General features: G+C 44.0%; 1 protein-coding gene across 7 annotated transcripts in view; it reads right to left on the bottom strand.

Annotated features, from left to right (window-relative positions):
- Nucleotides 1–17341, bottom strand: part of Ptprk (protein tyrosine phosphatase receptor type K) — a 515071-nt gene extending 497730 nt beyond the window's left edge. For 3 of the 7 annotated variants that reach the window (XM_060373712.1, XM_060373714.1, XM_060373713.1), the window contains exon 1: nt 16975–17327. In XM_060373712.1, the coding sequence (XP_060229695.1) occupies nt 16975–17077 (103 nt within the window). In that variant the 5' untranslated portion in view covers nt 17078–17327. Of the gene's footprint in view, nt 1–16974 lie in introns of all 7 variants that reach the window. The other 4 variants (XM_060373717.1, XM_060373711.1, XM_060373715.1 and 1 more) reach the window with 4 other exon arrangements.
- Between the last annotated feature and the right edge of the window lie 3127 nt (nt 17342–20468).

Here is a 20468-nt window from a genome sequence, read left to right as displayed (position 1 = left end):
TCACTTTAAAACACAGACTTTATAGCTGCCAACACTTTCAGATTATAGCCTGTAAAAAGTCCAAGTAACACAACAACCTGCAGCCAATCTGGATGTTCATTCTTACAAATATTTCCTGATAACCTGAACATAGGATAATTGTGTATACCACACAAAAAGTTCAGTATGATAATTTTAGGCTATAATTTTTTAGGCTTGTTTTTGTTTTTATGTTTCTGTATTTGTTTGTTTGTTTGTTTAGTTGTGCGTGCGTGCGTGTGTGTGTAGGACAGAGGACAACTTGCTGGAGGCAGTTCTCCCCAACCTCCACACGCTACCAGTAGACGGAACTCAAGTCATCAGGAAGTGCACCACCACTTTTACCACGGAGCCAACTCGCCAGCTCCTAAAGCAGCGGTTCTCAACATTCCTAAGGCTGTGACCCTTTAATACAGTTCCTCATGCTGTGGAGACCCACAAGCATAAAATTATTTTCATTGCTATTTCATAACCGTAATTTTGCTGCTATGAATCGTAGTGTGAATATCTGTGTTTTCCGATGGTATTAGGTGACCCCCAAAGGGCCGTTTGACCCCCAAAGGGATCACAACCCACAGGTTGAGAGCCACCACAGAAAGGTTTGTTTTCTTAAACTGTCTGCTGCTGTGTAATATTCTGTTTTTAAAAATGGTGCTCAGCACAAAATATTCACATAGGCATTTTTTTTAATCTTGTCCTTTTAAGTGGTGGTAGCTGGTTTTGAATCACTAGTCCTGAAGGAGAACATAAAACGTGTGTGAACATAGACAATTGCATTGTTCTATGTGAAAAGAGTCCAGCGGAGGACTAAATAAAGTCCCACACGGATGATCCAAAAGGCCTGAGCCAACAAGACGTATTCCGGCGGTCCACAATCACCTTCAATGCACATCTGGCCAGTTTTTCTCACCTCTTTCCCTCTGTGCTACACACACTGCCTCACACGCATGGGCAAGTGTTCAATATATCACATTAACCAGGCTGATGTGAAATGGAACAAGCTCTGCCTTGCACATTTTGCTGAGTTGAGAGCCCACCCGCTCCCCAGCCTCTTCTCTTCAGTTCTAACAGGGTTCACAATCAATCATAACCACACACAAATCGATGACACCTGCCCCAACAAGGTGTCCAAAACAAGGAACTGTTAATAACCTAGAGCTTGTTTTAACAAGCTAAAGAGGATATTATGTTTGACATGAAGTCGGAAGTTCAAGTCTATTGTCATATTGCGCAGCGAAGATACAACCTCTGTGTCATTGTTCCAAAAAAAAAAAAAAGTAATAATAAGTTTGGTGTAGCTATGACTCCCAACAACAAATGAGTTGACAAGAGTCTCTCTACCTTAAAGGAAACCTAGCTTTCAAGGTTAAAAGGGAACTAGATATTGGCATATCAGGCTGTCTCAACCCCATCCTTTCCTTAACTTCACTGAAAACAACCTAGGCCACTCTTTACAAATCACACCCCATTCTGTAGAGTGATGGCAACTACAGAAGTCTGTGGCGTAACTATCAATGAGTGAGAGGAGTGGACAAAACACGTGTCCCTGGCTTAGCCTCCAAACTGTGAAGAACCTGCTGAGACTGTTAACTGCGATGAGCAGAGTGTAACTACGCCAAAGCCGTGGCCTGCTCTCCTACCTCCACCTGCCACCTTAAGGAGTGGCCCACAGCACCGACAGCTTCAACTGTGTCTGCATTCCTGATAAGACTGGGGAGGCAAGAACACGCGCCACCCTGAAGCACCCAATAGCAAACAAGCTAATCTCATCTATAACCTTTTATTAGCTTTGGGTTTCCCCCAAGAGCCTGAACCAGGAAGGTTAAAGCTCTCACAGTCATTCCACACATCACTACGCCATCACAGACACTTTGAGAGTTAGCATCCTTTAGGTAGAACTGTCAGTTACACTGTGCAGTCTGCTTTCTCAATAATCACTGACTTGTAACTTTGAGGCCATTTTGTTTTTTTTTTTTAAAAACAAAACAAAACTCAGAACTAGGTGTGCCACAGAGTTTAGGTTGTTTTTTGCTGTTGTTGTTGTTGTTGTTGTGTGTGTGTGTGTTTCATTTTCCTTAATGATGTTTTTTTTTCCATCTGTGAACATGATCAAATAGTGTGCCGAAAGACAACAAGCAAAGAAACTTTGAAGAACTTAAAAGATAAAAATAAACCAACTTTTAACTGCAAGGACTGATGAAGGCACATCTATGATTACTAGGGCTGACCAGTCAAGACACAAAGTATCCCTGATATGGTCAGTTAAGTCCATAAGGGCATGATCGCTTGCTGGGCACGGTGGCACACTCAGTACTTAGGAGGGAGAGGCAGGTGGATCTCTGAGTTCAAGGACAGCATGATCTACAGAGCAAGTTCCTGGACAGCGAGGACTACACAGAGAAACGCTGTCTCAAAAAAACAAAATGAAAAAAAGAACATGACGTCAGTAGGACTCAAGGCTGCGGTGCAAAGTGCTTCTCCTATATAGAAAAAAAAGTTCACAAGACTTTTAGGTAGGGAATGAACAAATGTTTTCACAAGCACCACACAGGCAAAGCGAAGCAGGTTTCAGCTGGAAATGATACTGAGGGAAGGTAAGACTGACAGCCAGAAACCTGAACCTGAGGTGAGCTTAAATCCAAGGAGATGTTCCCAGAGGGTTCCCTGTGCACAGGAGCTAACAATAGTCAGGAATTTTATCAGAACAAACCACCCTATACTGGAACTAGAAACAGCTTTATCCAGCAGGCAGTGACCTAAAAAAAAAAAAAAAAAAAAAAGGCTTTGGAGTTTAAACAGTTTTGAAACTACCTCATTATTTTGTGTAATAAGCAAGCAAATCTCTACACAACCTTCAAAAGTAAAACCATAAATGTAAGAAGTCACAGGCAGGTGGATATGCTAAATGTGCCTTTGTTTAGCACACATGCCAAGTGCAAAGAGAAGAAACGGCTCTGTGCCTTGTTCACTCTGTAAGTTGACCAAAGCTTACTGGTGTGTGGCTCATTTTTTACAGGTGTTTTCAGTCCCCTCATTTCTGAGTTGGTGGACAAGCCTAGGCAAGGCACAGTTCTCACTGGGACAGCCAGTGATTGCTGCAGCCATCCCCAAACACCGCAAGCGTACTTCCACTATCGAGTTGCCATATTTTAAGTGAGATTATGTTTCCAGGCTTGAGTCAGTTTCTGAACATCTCAAACTTCCCACAGCATCCGGCCTGCTTAAGAGACTGTAAAAGCATCTTCCAAGGTCTTAGAAAGTACCCTAAAAACTAATGTTTCTCTTGGCATTCCCTCTGGCTCGCTCACCATTGCTTTTACTGTTCCATTTTGGATTGTTTCTTTTAAGTGTGTTTATTTGTTTACTTTCCGGGTCATTCACCCTGACTCCGATTCAGCAGTAAAGAGTCCCTATGCTCTTCCAGGGGACCCACAACCTCTTACAATTCCAGCTCCGGAGGGATCCAACACACCCTTCTGACCTCCACAGGTGCCAGCCCATGACGTGTGCCACAAAGAAGCACACACACATATATCCATAATCAGCTTTTTGTTACTATTTAAAGATCCTCAGTTTTAACCGGTGCAAGTTTGTCTGTTTTTCACAAACATCGAGTTAGTCTCTTTCCACTGCTGCCTGTGCTCTCTCTCAGCACACCGCCGTTGGTTTAGTTCAGGTTACCCTATTATCTACTCTGCTGGGTTTATTTAAGAATTTAAAAAGAATAAGAAAAAAAAAACTGCAGCTAGAGCTTTTGAATGAGAACAACAAGGGATTAGCTGCTCAGCAAACATGAGTTGAGTGACTCCAGCAGTAATAAAGACAACAGAAACAGTTAATGTTGAATAGATATTATTAACAGGCCAGATACTCTTTTAAGTACTTAAGCCCAATGTTCCTCGAAACACGTATCTGGACCAGATACCCTCATTTGTCCATTATGCAAATGAGCAAACTAAAGGCAAGTGATTGAAAGTGAGATCAAGAAAATGTCACAGCCCTTCTTTGAACATATGTAGACCAGCCCAGAGGCTCCACATTACCACCCAGGATGACGGTGACCAGGTTGTTAGTCTGTTTTACCTAAACGGACAAAGAATATTAGTGACTCAGTTAAAAAGGATTAGTTTTCTGTGCTTCTACTTTTAATGCATGTGTCTATGGAACTTGGAGGCTTGGGTTTTGCTTGGAAACCATTTATCCATCTCTAAAGCAGCTTCTTTCCTAAGTACACAAATAGCAGGTCACACAGGTATCACTGAAGGAAGAAATTTCAGAATCTCCGTTTCCCATTATAAGCAATAAGTGTCCAGGTATGAACAGCAATGCCCCCTTATAATACACTGCCAAAGTGCCAGGGTGAATGTGTTCTGTTTCTGGGATACAGGTGCTCGCTGGGGAGTCAGGGGTTGGACGCCCTCGGCCTGCCATCATTCCTGGTCGCCAGGAATGGAGGGCACAGCAGAGAAAGCCTGCAGGGCCCCTGGAAGTCCAGGTATCAAAAGCCACAGGTCACAACGATACGAATCCAGCCAACGAGCTGGAGCTCGAGCTGTGAGTGTTGAGGATGTAAATGTGTGATGATGCACACCGCCAGGGAGCCTATGCTGCAGACCTTTCCTGCTCCTGCCTCCAGCAGGAGAGTCTGCCTGCCAGCCTGTAGGGAAAAAAAGGGGGGCAGAGAACGGGAGGTTCTCTCCTCCAAGAACTTTGTTACTCAACTTTGGGGAAATTCCACTCAGTGCAATTTTACTATCAGGATGGCTTTTTCCCCCAATTCTCCTTCTGCAATCTTTTGCTCTTTAGAGGGGTGAGGGGTAGTCTCAAGGGCAGGAGCCTCTAAGCGCCTGGAATTATCCTAGGCAAGTTCTGAAGCGGGTCAGCAAACTGTGACAGACAGTCTTAACTTCAACACTTGCAAAATCATGCAGGTCTGATCGGTTACAAAATCGCTTCAGGCTGCACTGAGACTCGTTAGGTATGAAGACCTACAAAGATGGGCACTCCTGGGTCAAACATCTGCTCCCCAAGCTCCAGCACGAGGCCCCTGCCTACCAGCATAGGCCAGTGTCCTGGCCTAGCGCTGACACACAGCAAATAGTAAAAATATGAGGAATAGAATTAGTAAAAGCATCATCAAAAAAAAGTAGGAAAGCCAGCTTAGATGGAAAAGGCTGGGCTTTTCATTTGTTTGTTTGTTGTTGTTGTTGTTTTATTTGTTTGACTTTTTTTTTTGCTTCTGTTGTTTTGTTGATTTTTTGGTTTCTTTGTTTGGTTTTTGATACATGGTTTTCATGTACTCCAGGCTGGCCTCAAGCTTGCGATGTGTTCAAAGACAACCTTAAACTCCTAATCCCAAACTGCCACCTCCCTAGTGCTGGGACTTAATACTGCACCACCACATCCAGTTCTATGGGGCACTGGGAGCCAAACTCAAGGCTTTGTGAATGCTGGGCAGCTCCAGCCTCAGCAGCAGAAAGAGTATTTCCCATCTCTTCACACCTACTCAGGAACTACACGCACAGCACGTTATGCAGGATCACAGTCATTAGAACATATGCTCATCCATGTTCAACAGGCCTATATTATACAGTGTTTATTGGCACAGCTAGAAAACATATAAATGGGATTCGGTAGCGTTTATATGGATCTGCAAAAATGAAATGGGGGAGCCACCCTGGGTGATACATGGCGGTGGAATTATCCATTGTTCACAAGAACCGTATAAACTCTTATTTATCATAGCACTTGTCCCGGCATTTACATAGGCACTGTATAACTCAGACATGAATATATATGAAGCAGCTATGGTTCTCATTTCCATTCCTCGGCATACACACTTCCTAGGCCTCCAACAATAATTTATTTATCACCGAAGTTTACATCCCTAACAGAATTTGCATTTTATGTGAGTTTACAATTATAGGAGAATTTTCACACACATTACTCATCTCGTCTTTAAAGGTGTCTGGCTGAGTAACGAGGGAAGACATTAAAATCATTCTTCATTGGAATATGCCCACAGTACTGTACGGAAATAAAGGACTAAGGAGAAAGGAATTATGACTGAAGCTGAGAAAGTTACAGTTTCCCCCCTACTGCAGGCCCAATATCTGGTGCCTTTTGTGACTGAGGTCTCTGCCAGCCCTTCTCCACATACATTTGTTTCTAAGTATCTAAATATGAATTTAGGTAAAGTGGAAAGCATGAGCAATCTGCTACCACTCAAGCCAAATCATTACAGCAAACTGTGACAAGTTTTATCAATTCAGACTCAGTTAATACAACTCCTGCTGACATAAAGAGAGAAACAAAATCAAGGTAAGAATATGCAAGAGAAATCGTGATCATTGAAGGACTTCTCTACACCAACTAACAGAGATATTAAAACAAGCCCCGGTGGCAGGGAGATGCAGGGTGAAGTCAATACCTACTCCATTTGATTGCTGTCTTTACTTATAAATGCTGGGCCGAATGCCCAGGTCAGTGCATCCATTATGGGTGATACCTTTGCCTACGTTGGCACAGGCATGGTCTTCCATCAACCCAAAGCTAAAGCCACTAGCACCAACACTTATCTAAGAGGCAGGGAATGATGGTTAGTTTCAATTGTCAACAAAACCTAGAATCACCTAAAAGGAATCTCAGTAAAGGATGGCTGAGTGGGGAAGAGCATCCTCCTCCAGAGGATGAATTCCCACTACCCACACAGCGGCTCGCAGCCATTCAGTTCCAAAAGACCCCTATGGGCACTTCATGCCTATGGTACACAGACTTCCATGCAGGCAATCCCACAAAATAAAATCAAATACCAAAAGGAAAAGTTTTGAAGAATCCCAATGAGGGACTGCTGGATCAGGCTGGCCTGTAAGCTTGTCTGTGGGACTATCTTGCTTACAATAACCTAGAAAGGAAGACCTGACCGCTGTGGTGGGCACCATTCCCTGGACAAGGGATGCTCGGTAGCATGAGAGTGGAAAAAGGAGCACTTAGCACGTGTGTATTAATTCGCTGCTTATGACTAGGAACGTCTTGCAGCTCTCTGCTCTGAGTTCCCAATACCAGGACCTCCCCAGTAATGGTGGTTTGTACCCCGAAGTGTGAGTCACATACACCTATCTACCTCAAGTAGGTTTGTCAGAGCGTTTTTTCACAACCGGAAATGAAACTAAGATACGGGGTAACTCTTTCACTAGAACACTAGTTCTCAGCGTTCCTAATGCTTCAACTCTTTTATAGCGACTCCAACCACAAAATTATCTTCGTTGCTAATTCATAACTGTAATTGTGCTTTTTTTATTCTTTCTTTTTGGCTTTTCGACACAGGGTTTCTCTGTGTAACAAGCCCTGGCTGTCCTGGACTCACTTTGTACACCAGACCAGGCTGGCCTGGAACTCACAGAGATTGGCATGCCTCTCTACCTCTCTGAGTGCTGGGATTATAGGCCTGCACCACTTGGCTTGGCAATTTTGCTTCTGTTAGCAATTATAGTGAGGATATCTGGTGTGCAACCCCCAACGGGGTTTCAAACTACAGATTAAGGACTGATGCACTGGAATGCAAATAACTGGGAATGTAGCTGCTACTTCCCTTTGTTTTATTCATCACCCAACACCTCAGATGTTTCTGATAGCATCTCTCCCTAACGTCCATATTCTACAGCTATGCAGCACCGTTAGGTAGCAGAAATGAGTACATCAAATTAATGCAAATTCACCTGCACCTCACAGTTTTCAGCATTAGTTCCCAAAGTGTAAGGAGTTAGCAGGTTTTATTTCATTGTATCAATTATAACCATGTGCCATAGCTTACCTCACACTTCTGTACTCTATTAATTCTATTACACATAGGCATATATGCATAAACAAATCCTAACAGGATTCCTGAAAAGCAAGTGGCTTCCTCATAGTTTCTTTCATTCACACATGTTGTTGTCATTTTGGATTACTAGATAATTAGAATCGAAGCCAAATGATTAAAAAAAAAAGTCTTATATTTTAAAAATTATAGATACAAACATAAATCATTATAGATCTCTTACCTATACAAGCAAAACGATGTGTGTGTTGTAACCAATGTGACTCAAATACTAAATCAGTTTGGGTTATGTTCCTTTTGTGAGCCAAGGTCTCACTCTGTAGCCCTGACTGGCTAGAACTCACTGTGCACACCAAGCTGGCCTGGCTCTCACAGAGACCGCCCTGCCTCTGCTGGGATTAAAAGCCTATAGCAGCACACCCAGCACAACCGGCTAAATCAGAGCTTAAGTAATTCCAGGAGAGATCGCTCTGAAGAAATTGTATCAGATGTATCAATAATTAGTTTAATGTTGAATTTATTTAGTACAGAGAATAAAACAATGAAAATAATACATTCCTTCTTTAAAGGGGGGTTTAAGGGAAAAAAAAAAGAATAAAACTTCCGTAACTACAAACATCTGTTATGTATTGGGCAGAAACCTATCAGGATATAAATTGCCTCTTTCCTCTCCTTGTCCTCCACAGCACCTTCACCAGCTAAGCCTTATTTCCTCAACCACCACCCCGACCCTGTTCCCTGGGTTGCACCCCACCCCAGTGTCTTCCCCTATTATTCCCAACCTCCAACTCTCTCCTTGCTTCCTATACACACACACACACACACACACACACACACACACACAAAGAGACACACACACAGAGAGAGACAGACACATACACATTCACACTTACACACACAGACAGGAGAGACAGACACACAGACACACAGACACACACACACACACACACACACACAGGATTCTCCATTCCTTCTTTTGATTGTTCAAACCTAATTTAATTCTATTACAAGTAACACTGTAGCTACCTCTCCACTTTGTTGCATTTTCTGCTAATGTGCAACTAAAATGTCTAATCATTGACATTCACTCAATAGTAAACTTACTCAATAATAAACGAATTTATTTATTCAACAAGTTCTCCACAAGATCACCTAAGACAAGTGACTTCCCACTCTAAGCCTGTGTGTTGTGGAGATTTTAAAATACGTAACATATTGATCCTACCTGTTACGAGGTCATAGACCCTCAGCAAATGGCAGGTCCTACTGTTTCTGTAATTGCTTTGAGAAAATCTTTTCTTTTCCAATAGGTAAGAGAATAACTGTGACTAAGTATGGCTGACCAAAAAAAAAAAAAAAAAAAAAAAAAAGGTAGACCTAGTAAATTTTGAATAAAATTAGAAAACAAACAAACAAATGATGAGAACATTCAAACTCCAAAGTCCTTGAAGGTGTGTGAAAAACTGAGGTTTCCCATGTCTGTCTGTGATTTGTCTCTAAGTTGATCCCCCTTTTAAGCCCCCTTTAAGTATTACACTGATATGGAATTTATCAATCGCAACATCTCTGTTCCTCACTGTTGAGAAAACTGTAGGCTAAGTTGATTTTTATTTACGGAACCAAAAGCACAGAGAGTCTTCCTATCCACTGTCTCCAAACTTCAGCGCTAAGATCACAGTATCACCGCTGATCAGGGCTTACCATTAATTTATACTTCTGGCCTTTCATTACTCGCTGCTATAACCATGTCATTACACCAGTATTTTTCCAAATCACTAGTGAAGAGCAAAAAACAAATATAGCAGTTGTGATTTAATCAGAGACTTCACTGTTAAAACAGCTAGCAAAAGTAGACACATTTAGAATAGTAAATGGAGAGCAGAAAACACTTACAGACTCATTAATAAAAAGGCAATTAGGTCTTCTGGGGAAATTCATTTTCTAAAAGAATGCTAAAGCAAGCTATAAAATGCAAGGAAAATTGTGTTTTGACATGAATAGTGTACACTGTCTATTACATCATAATTTTTCTCTTGAGAAAACTGACAAGAATCGCTGTTCTTAAATATGAGCAGAAAAGATAGTAAAAAGAATCCTAGTGAAATTTAATGTATTCTACCTACTAATTCCCATTCATTAAATCTGACTGACCTACAAATATGCTTGTTAGAAAAGATATCATGGAAGAAAAAGAAAATAATAAAGCAAGAGACTAACTAAACTCAGAGGGAATACTATTTTTGGTACCAACATTAAGTCAGGGAAAATAGTTTACACATAGCATTTTAGGTCCCTTAGACAGTAGATGTAGCTATAAATATTATTTTAAACAACATCATTTAACTAAAACTACTATATTTGTCTTCTTGTGAAAAAAAATTTGCTTTCAAACCTGAGTGTTCACTAAGAAGAAAGAAAACCTATATAATCCTAATTGTTCTGGTGTATCTAGGATGATAAATTATTATCAAGTAAATATAAATAATAATAATTACAAATTTGGGGCTAGACACACGGCTCAATAGAGAGCACTTGTTTTTACAAAGGACCTGGGTTCGGCTCCTGGCACACACATGACAGCTCAGAACCATCCACAGCTTCAGTTCCAGCAGCTCTGATGCCCTCCTCTGACCTCCACAGGCACCAAGCACACACAGGGCACTCAAGACATCCACGCACACAAAACATTCATATAGATAAAATAAAAATAATAAACCTTTAATCTACAAGAACTGTAAAGACAGGGCAATCTATCTTACATCATAATTTAATCCTCACACAAAACTCTTACAATTCTACAGTAAAGTGCATGTGGTAATCATTTTAAGCTCAGTTTTGTTTGCTGTAATGCAATGTTTCCAAAAATTAAAATGGTCAATCAAATCAGCTGATTGAAATTTAGATTCCAACTCAGTATGTTTAGGTCTGGGTCTGATCACAGATGACCACAAAGTCCCAAGTCAAGCTAAAGGCGATTCTCCACAAGCCAACCAGATGCTACGACACCTTTCAGGAGAGGAACACAATAACCAAAAAGCAATCGGCCATGACTTTTGGGCCCCAGAAAGGCTTCTTCTCTGCTCTTGCCTTTGCTGCCAAATCATACCACAGAGCTGTGACCAGTTCTCCACTTAACCAGTTTAGCCCACTGTCCAACAATTTTTACAGCCAGGGCAGGAGCAGCCTTGGACAAAATTTGGAGCATCAGCCTGGACAGCTGGTTCAAGAGCAGGGTGTTTTGGGACAGTTGAATGTATAGATGCCAATCTGGGAGATTTATTACATACTGATTAAGAAGTGTAATATACAATGAGAAGGGATACTGAAACAGAGCAAATATTTCACTTACTGTCAAATTCAGTTTCTCCATCTACAAAACAGAAAAAATACTAAAAGGTTTTCAGTAGTATTTCCAAGAACATAAATAGGCGCTTTCTATGCCATGACTCCAGTGCCTTAGCTTCTGCCTAGCATGAGTCTTTGGCAATGAAGTTCACGCTATCATTAAGGTATACATATTTAATGCTTTCAGCTCTCCCAACTAAATAACTGCAAACTATAATTCAACTTGAACACTTTCCTTTGGCTTTGTTCCTGAACCTTGTTCAAACAACCCCCTCAACGATGCCTATAGAAGATTCAGCCAGCATCACCCAGCTTATCACTTTTTTATTCACTGAGCTCTGCAGACCTATAGGTGGAAACATGAATTATTTCACTTAAGGTCATTTACTTTGCACCTAAAGCAATTGTAAATGACAAAATAAGCCTCTAATAAATTTTCTGGATTATCAACAGACAGCAGAATGCCAAAAATAAACAAACAAAAAACCTTTACAGCCGTGTTAATTGGCGGATCAATATAGTCCCCGCACCCTCTGCCACAGTATTTTCCCAGAACCTCAGCAACTTGAAACACATCACAAGAGTTAAGTTTTTGTACTAGGAAGGCTGACCTTTTATTAGCAGGACTTGACAAGACATTAACCACAAATCAAAAGAATTCCCACAAGAATTCAAGACTGTGGACACACCTCTCATAGTAGACCACACAGAACATGTCGTATAGGTAGCTGTGATTCTTTGAGGATATTTCCATCAATTATGTTTGTACCAAGTGGAGTCTGAAGTTGACACAGTCTCTTCTCCATCAAACTTCACATCGTAAGCATCCAAATGTAGCAACTTCCAATAAGTTTTCCAAAGCACAGCTGTACATAAATCATGCTATTTATCTCAAAGTATCAGGAAACCTGGTACTCAAATATTCTGCCCCCTCTTACAGAAAGTACTGTGAAGTCTCTCGTTCAGAAACAAATATACACAAAAAAACATTTCGGTGACATTAAAAAAAATTATCTCATGGATATGAGTTTGGCTCAATTGAAATAAAAAAAAAAAACCAGTCCAACTGATGTATTATTCATTACCTTTGTAATCAAATACCACTCTAAGATATATGGTGACTTGATATGTTTTGTACAATTTTTCAGTAACTATGACAAACAGAATGGAATCTGATGAAAAAAACAAGTCATGTTCAAAAGCAATTACAACCTTTTTAGGCAGAGAAACACCATTTGATAAAGGAACACAGACCAGACACAGATGATCAAAGGGGAAAGTCTGAGAGGAATACACAGAGGAAATGTTTGCATTCATAGAATAAGAAATGAATCTGTTTGGACAAAGGCAAAGACTGATTTTAATAAACAACTCAGAAAATAGGAGGGTTTTTTCCTCTCTTCTGAAAATTAAGTAAATGCTTTCATACATGTATGCTTACACACACACACACACACACACACACACACACACTGCATTTTGTCTGTAAATTGTTTTGCTATTCCTTCCTTTCAGCAACCCTTATCCTTCTCTCCATGGAGAACAGAGGAGGAAATGGGAACAGGGCAGATCCACACTCAACAGTCCAATGCAGTTGACAAACATTAGTGAGAGCCAACATCCTTCAACCATATGGAATTATATCACATAACGTTAAATGTTAAGGATACAAAAATAGTGCTAACACATCAGTGCTGGACATAGGAGAGTGTCTCATAGGTGAGAGAGCTGCCTTAGCTTTGGGTAGTGGACTGGTCATTTGTCTCTAAGCCCATATGCAGCACCTAAAGATCCTTGATGAAAACAGAAAGCTCCTGATTTGGTGACTATGCGTGCCGGGCTTAGATGTTACCAGGAAGATGTGGGAGGAAGTGTGAAAGAGGGACAGAGTAGCAGAGGGGTTGATCTATTGATTTATTTTTCAGATTCACATTCATGAATACAAAGAGAAGAGCTGTCAGCAACACACATGCCAACGACCAAACAGCAGCGAAACGAAATGACATCTCACAGGCCAGGAAATTCAGATATAAAAGAACCAGTGAGAGAGAAAAACAGTCCAAGAATTGTCCATATCATTACTAGGGAATACAGTTTTTAATTTTAATGTATTTAGACACCAAAAGATACCACTCCAATAAAACTAGAAAACTAAATGGCAAGCCTTAACGAATTCTGGCTCCAAGTATCTTCCCAGTAGATGATAGGAATAAGAGAAAATTAATTTTGTACTAGAGACAGGAAGCCAGACACAGGCAAGTGGCTGTGTTTAGATGAGCTATAAGGTGCTATGGGATAAGAAGGGTGCTACAGCAGGACCAATTCCAGGACGGGATCTTAAGCAGCATTCTCGAGCTCACTTCATACCAGACACAACAGTCCCTCTCTAGGTCACTGATAAGACTGCACCCAAAGTTACATGTAACTCTCTGCAGGGAAGCAGCTTAGCCAGGGCCTCAACAAACTATTTAAAAATAGCAAGATGTTACAAGTATCTTTCCTAACGTTAGGATACTGAGAGTATTGATAGTGACTCTTCCATAGGTTTAATATGTGAGAGATTTTCATAGCTCTGCTAAAAAGCAATCAAAAGATAATTCCTGATATTGTCATAACCTCATGGTCTGAATCAATCTAGGACATTTATGATGAAAGTGGATGACTAGTGAAAGAACTCACACACACATATACCCACATACACACTCATACACACACACATACACACACACACACATATACACACACACATACACACACACACTCACATACACACACTCCCCTGGCAGAATACCCTATACTCACTGAGAAGAGAGTTCTAAGAGTTTAAAAGCCATAAAAGCTGAAACTGGCACTCCAGCTAACCTTAATTTATGATGATTACACCCCAGATAGCTGCACCATGCTTTACAGTTGACAGCGCTGTGGTTCACACCAATGACTTCACCTGAGCCTCATAAAAACTGTGTGGAAAGGTCAGGACGCGTATCATTATCCCCATTTTATAGATGAGAAAGCTGAGCTTCCAAGGAAGACTGGTTTTGTCTGGTTCGAGCTCTACAGAGAGCTTGCCTACACCATGATGCCAACAACAACAGCTACGCAGCCCGGGAACTGGACAATCACAGCACTCTGTCTCCCACCCTGGTGTCATTTTCAGAGACTCGAATGAAAGTGGATTTTATAGATAAAGTCCCAGCTCTAAAGGCGATCACCATGGAGCAGTTTTACACTTTGACTGCGAACGGAAAGGAGATGGCTGCAATGGGAAAGTGGTAAATGCATGCCTGAGACACATACAGAACTCCAATGTATGCATGGCGTATCAAATTTCCAACTACAATGTCCTCCCAGGTTCACTTTTAAGCTTTCTATATTAACAGCTACACAGTAGTGTTGGGAAGTGGTGAACTGACCTCGATATTCATGACTTAAAACAGATTTCACAGAATGAAGGACTTTAAAAATTCGGAAACACACCTCTTTAGTTCTTTGAAGCATGTCCATTTAAATCTCTCCAGAAGTTCATCATTTAAAATAGAATCAGAGAGGGAAAAAAAAAACAGCAAGAAAGAAAACACTTTCAATCTCTAATTCATCCCCAATCAATGTTTTTTTTATCAAATATGCATTGAGTTTAATGACATTACAATACCAAAAGATTTATGACAACCAGAAGAAAAAAAGAGAGAGATGTCTTTAATAAGAACTTTTAATCTCTAGAGAAAGGCAGCCAGGCGCCCAACTCTAAACTTGAGAGAGAAAAGAGCTTAGTGTATGGGCAAACATGCATATCCCGACTAGCAAGGGGATGATGACAGCATCTCTGTGAGCACTGCCTTCATTACACACTCCCAGAAACACATCTGCACACTGTGATGAGGGGACCTGGGTCCTCGTTGATTAAAAGATAAATAACGCTGCAAAAGAGAAAAGTTTCTCCAGTGTTGAAGATCTGTCCACCAGCTGTAAAGACCTCACGAGTCGCCAGCGCCGGAGACATGTGTTTAATCATGCAGCTGGTAAAGTTCAATTAACAAACTACACGCCGTCTCAAGCGAGGCTCTCCGTTCAGTGACAGGCGCTGTGTGGAAATCAATACTCCCTCCAACTTGCTGCATATAATGAGTTACAGCAAGCACGGTTCCAAATCTAACAGCGTTGCACGGCCGAGACGCACGCGGTAAGGCTGAAACCGGAGAGAATTAAATTAAGTCGTCCGAGCTCACGGCATAGAGATGGTGCCCTCTGCCCACCACCAGTTACATGGCCATTCCTCTGCCTGCTGCCATTTCCTAGTCTCTGCCTAAGAGGAGGGCACACTCGGGCACGAGAAGCCGAGGTCCAACTCCTCTTACACAGTTCTCAAGGGGGAGGGGAGAGGAGAGCTAACGAAGGGTTTGCTCCGGAAAACAACGCGGGGAGTTTATTTCCAGGAAATCGGGCAGTCTCAACAACGAAAACGGTCAAGTACAAAGTAAGTTCTGTCTCCGCATCCTGCCGGTTCAGCCGGGAGCGCGGCTGCCGCGTTTCCCGTCACCCTTCGGCCACTCTGCGTTTCCATCTACAGCGGGAACCAGGGCAGCGGATGCGGCCGCCAGAAAGGGCTGGGTTGGGCGGGTTAGCCAGAAAAGTTGTCAAGCCCTGCGGGAGGCAGAGGCTGAACCTGGGAGCCCGCTCCCCAGCGTCCACCTGGTGAAACTTGAGAGCCGACAGATGCACAGAAACAAGCGACCGACTGGAAGGAGAGCAACATTGGACGGGAACGGAGACCACCGTTCGGTGGAGACCTGGGATCCAGGGACTTCTCCGAGTGGCTTGACTTAGAACCCACACGGAGAGCCTGGACCGGCGCATCGCGGCTCTCCGCCGACCCCACCCCACCCCCACCACCCCCGGGGTTGTCCCGGCGGGCGGCGAACGTTCCCAGCCCAGCCCGGGTCACCCAAGCGGACTCCGGGAGGTGCGGAGCCAGCTCCGGGGCAGCCTCGCTCCAGAAGCAGGGGGTAAGCCTTCCGGAAACGGGCGCCCAGACCTCGCCGCCCAGGCAGGACAGCTCTGGATTTACCCTTAGAGCCACATTTCCCAACGTCCTACGGACTCCGCCAACGTACACAAGCAACACGCTCCACGCTGCGCCCTAACCCAGAAGCAACTCTGAACCCTCCGCGCGGGAGGAAGGAGCCTCCAGGAGGCACAGGGAAAGAGTTGGACAATGGTCAGGGGAGGTTATTCCCGGGACAAAAAGCACCTGGCAGAGCGCGCCGGGGTCGCTCCCTAAGCGCCCCCACAGTTCCGACAAAGGCTTCCCGGGGAATTTTTGAACGGTCTGGCGGCAGAGAGAGCTCACCAGCCCGTTCGGCCAGCCATAAAAAATCGTGGTCCCGGGAACCCTAAGTACTTTTTTTTTTCTTTCTCTCCTCCTTAAGTTAAGACTGTGTGGACTGCGACCGACGCCCAGGCTACCGACACTTCACCCAAGAAAAGCAAGGTCGCCCCAAGCTTCATCGGGACACCGGGGCTGTCTGTGCGCCCGGCCAGCCTCGGAAACAATGGGTCGAGAACGCCAAAGTTACCTGTGCCCGGGAGGCGCTCAGCTCCGGAGAGCCCCCGCGTCCCGCCAGACACACAAACTCCGGGACAGACCTGGCTCCAACCTGCACCCACTTACCCCAAGCGAACGCCTCCTGGATCCCCAGCCCCCCTCCTCAGCCCCGGGCATGCAACCAGTCCCCCCCGCCTCGCCGTCCAAGGCTAGGGAGAGCCGCAGCGCCAGACTCCCACCGAGCACTCACCTGCTGAGAACTGGCCTTGGACCGACCCCAGGAGAGGCCACGGGGACAGGAGCCAGAGCGCCACAAAAGCAGGCAGCGCCGCCGCCGCCGCCGCCACATCCATGGCGAGTTTGGGAGAAGTTTCAAGCGGCTTTGCAAAGAGCCTCCGGGGGGATGGCGGCGGAATCCGCCGGGCAGCAGCCCGCCCGGCCTCGTGGGGGGCTCTCGGGGACGCCGCGGCCGCCCGCCAGCACTTTGGTCCTTGCGCAACGCCGGCCCAACTACCTCGCGGGCGAAAGCGCCTCCCGCGCCGCCCGCCAGCCGCGGCCGCCGCTCTCCATGCTCGGCGCAGGCGGCTCGGGGTTGTCCTGAGTTACTTTGCTCGGGGAGGGACGGGGGCGGAGCCTGAGGTGACGTCGCCCCGCGGGCTCCGGTCGCTTCGGAGGAATGCGGGCTCCGGCGCGCGCCGCCGCCTCCCGCCGGGGGAGACGCGCGCCAGCCCGGCCGCGCGCCCCGCGCCCCGCGCCGCCTTTGTTCGCCACCTGAGCTCGGTGGCGGCGCCGACGATCCCCGGCGGCGAGCGGGGAAAGGGCGACGCGGCCGCAGCCCGCTCCCGGAGCCCCGAGACGGCGACTCTGAGAGGCAGGAGGGTGGGAGGACTGTGGGCGGACCACGCAGGGAGGCGTCCTGGGGTGTTCTGACCCCAAGGTGGCGGTCCCACAGAGCGGCTGGTGGTTGGAAGGAAGGGGAGCGTGGGTGCTACCTTGAAACCGCCGACCTGCACTGAAATGTCACTCTTTCTTGTTGATGGTGATAAGGAATAAGGTTCCCTTCCCCCGTTGAAAACTTACTCTCGGTTCGTTCGCGTAATAAATAAAACTTGGACCAAAATAAAATGTTGGGTAAGTTTCCAGTGTGAACAGTTGGCGTGCCTCATTTCTGGGTTTATTTGCCGTTTGCAGAATATCTGGATTGACTTGCCGCTTCACTGACTTTGCTTGTTGCTCGGGAAGATCCCAGCCGCTCTGCCTAGCCCGGTTGAGTAGAGCGGGGTTAGGGTTTTGGTTTTGATTTTTACCGTCTTGTGGCTATTTACGAAGTAAGTCTTTCATGAAAGGACTTTCCCCCGACAACGGACACAGCGTGGTTGCTCTGGACGAGCCCGATGCTGTGTCACAGCCGCGAAGTCGGTCAGTTTTTCTACCTTAGCAGCCTGGCGTCATTTCTCCAAATGCCACCCTGACTTGCTTCTGTAGCAACGCTGTGTACATGCTTACTTTTACTCATACCTGCAAAATATGACACACGTAAGTGGGGTCACAACTGAGTAAGCATAACTTTAATTTGAATTTTGATGCCATATATGCAACTTCTAGCAGGTCTTGATGGACACCTGTCAGTCAGCCAGACATCAAAATGAAGTGAAATTCAATATATTAGAATATCCTCACCATTTACTAAGCCACATATTTCTGTAATTAATACATGCTGTTAGGACTGGGTTTGAAACAGGAAGTACAAATGCAAGTAACTGGATGCATATATGCCTATATATACGTCTGTGTCTGCAAATGTATCTATGTACATATATTATGGATATAGATCAAGAAGGAAGAAAGTGGGTTTCTTTTTTTGTTTGCTGAGGATAGAAACTCCATTACGCTCCAGTCTTGAGGGTTGCTCATTAGTACCCACAACCAGCCCACACTTGTCAATTCAGTTCAACACAGTTCAGTCATCCTCCCTCAGGGTACGGTGTAAACGCTCCTTAGCTCATTAACCTATAACTGGAAGCACACTGTACCAGCGTTCCCTATTTCTTACACTGAGGAGCTTTTCTAGATCACAGGTAAGCAAAACCTATTGTTTTTCTTTTCTGGAGACTTAGCAGAACTTCCTAAAAAATTAGCAGTAATTTGCCACAGTAAAAGCACAGGAAACTTTCTGTCTGTATGTGAATTTTCTCTAAGAAAGATGGGAAATGCTTATGACTTAGCAATTTGTTTGATAAAGCGTACAAACAAAGCCCTTCGGAGATCTACAGATGGTGGCTAGTATCCTAGCTATTCCCTGGGCCCGGGGAGAAGGAATCTGGTCCACTTTCCCTATGATGGGGTCAGGACAGTACAGATGACTCCTTGGGAGTGCCCAAGATGTACCAGGCTTCTTGGATGGGCAGTATCCTACTGAGGAATCTCATAGGGCTCAGGCAGCACACTCATGGCATGCTTACAAGGAAACCAGACTAGGGAATGAAGTAATTTAACCAAAAATAAAATAAAATAAAATAAAATAAAAAATAGGGGAGGGGGAAAAGGAGGAAGAGGAAGAAGTAAATCCTTAAAACCAATCAACAGAGATGTTTTCTCACTCAAACCGGAAGTAGAATTTTGAGCAAATTGTACCTTTTTTAGAAAGACATGTTTACTATTTATACAGCACTCTGCCTATACACCAGAAGAGGGCACCAGATCTTACTGTCAGTGGTTAAGAACCACCATGTGATTGCTGGGAATTAAACTCAGGACCTTTGGGGAAACAGCCAGTGTTCTTAACCTCTGAGGCATCTCTCCAGCCCCAAATTGGCTGTTTTATTTATCTTTGGGGCTCATAATAGCTAAAGCAGAACAGTGGGGCTTAATCACCACTTTAATAGCAGGCTGGCCTTGAACTCTCACTGTCCTGCTTCCATATTTTTTCATTAAAAAAAAAACTGTCCTAACACTAACACAAAATATGAAAACTGTTTTAGGAACTAAGTTATTTTTACAAAAAAAAAAAAAAATCAAAGTGAAAATACTCAAATGTCCACTCACAGGCCAAGTCCGCTAAGAAAGCATATTGCTTAGTAGTATGTCTTTCATAACACACAAAATAAAATTTTATGGAAAAAGGAAACAGCAGAGGAAAGAGTGTTTATGAGCAAATGTTGGGGAAGGGTAGCAGAAGACTATGGAATTTCAGTTCAGAGAGAAAAAGACTGAGGCTCAGGTGTTATAGAGACAGCTTGGCGGTTAAGAGCTCATACTGCTCTTGCAGAGGCCCAGGGGTCTCATTCCCACTGCGCATGACACAGGGCTCACAGCCACCTCTAACTTTACTTCATGGAGCCTGACACCCTTTTCTGGGCTCCAGGAGCATACCCATGCACAACGCCACATAGAGAAACACGCAAGGGCATTCCCACTCGAGAGCACACACGCACACATGGCTAAAATATTTTTTTTAAAGGAAGAAAAAAACCTGGAGATGGAGATATAGTGGAGAAGGCTGCAAGGCAGTGTGGATATATTTAGTACCACCGAATGACACACTCGGAGTGGGTAATATGATAAAGTTTATGTTCTGTGTAATGTATTACAATAAAGCAATGGATGACAAGTCTAAAGGCTAAACAAAACAAAACAAAAAAACAAACAAAAGACAAAAGCGAAGACTGAGGGTTGGAGAGGCGGCTCACCAGTTAAGAGCACAGACGGCTCTTCCAGAGGACATAAATTCAATTTCCAGTATCC

Source organism: Meriones unguiculatus, chromosome 20 (genome assembly GCF_030254825.1).
Source record: "Meriones unguiculatus strain TT.TT164.6M chromosome 20, Bangor_MerUng_6.1, whole genome shotgun sequence".
Classification (NCBI taxonomy): domain Eukaryota; kingdom Metazoa; phylum Chordata; class Mammalia; order Rodentia; family Muridae; genus Meriones; species Meriones unguiculatus.
This window is presented reverse-complemented; position numbering and strand designations above follow the sequence as displayed.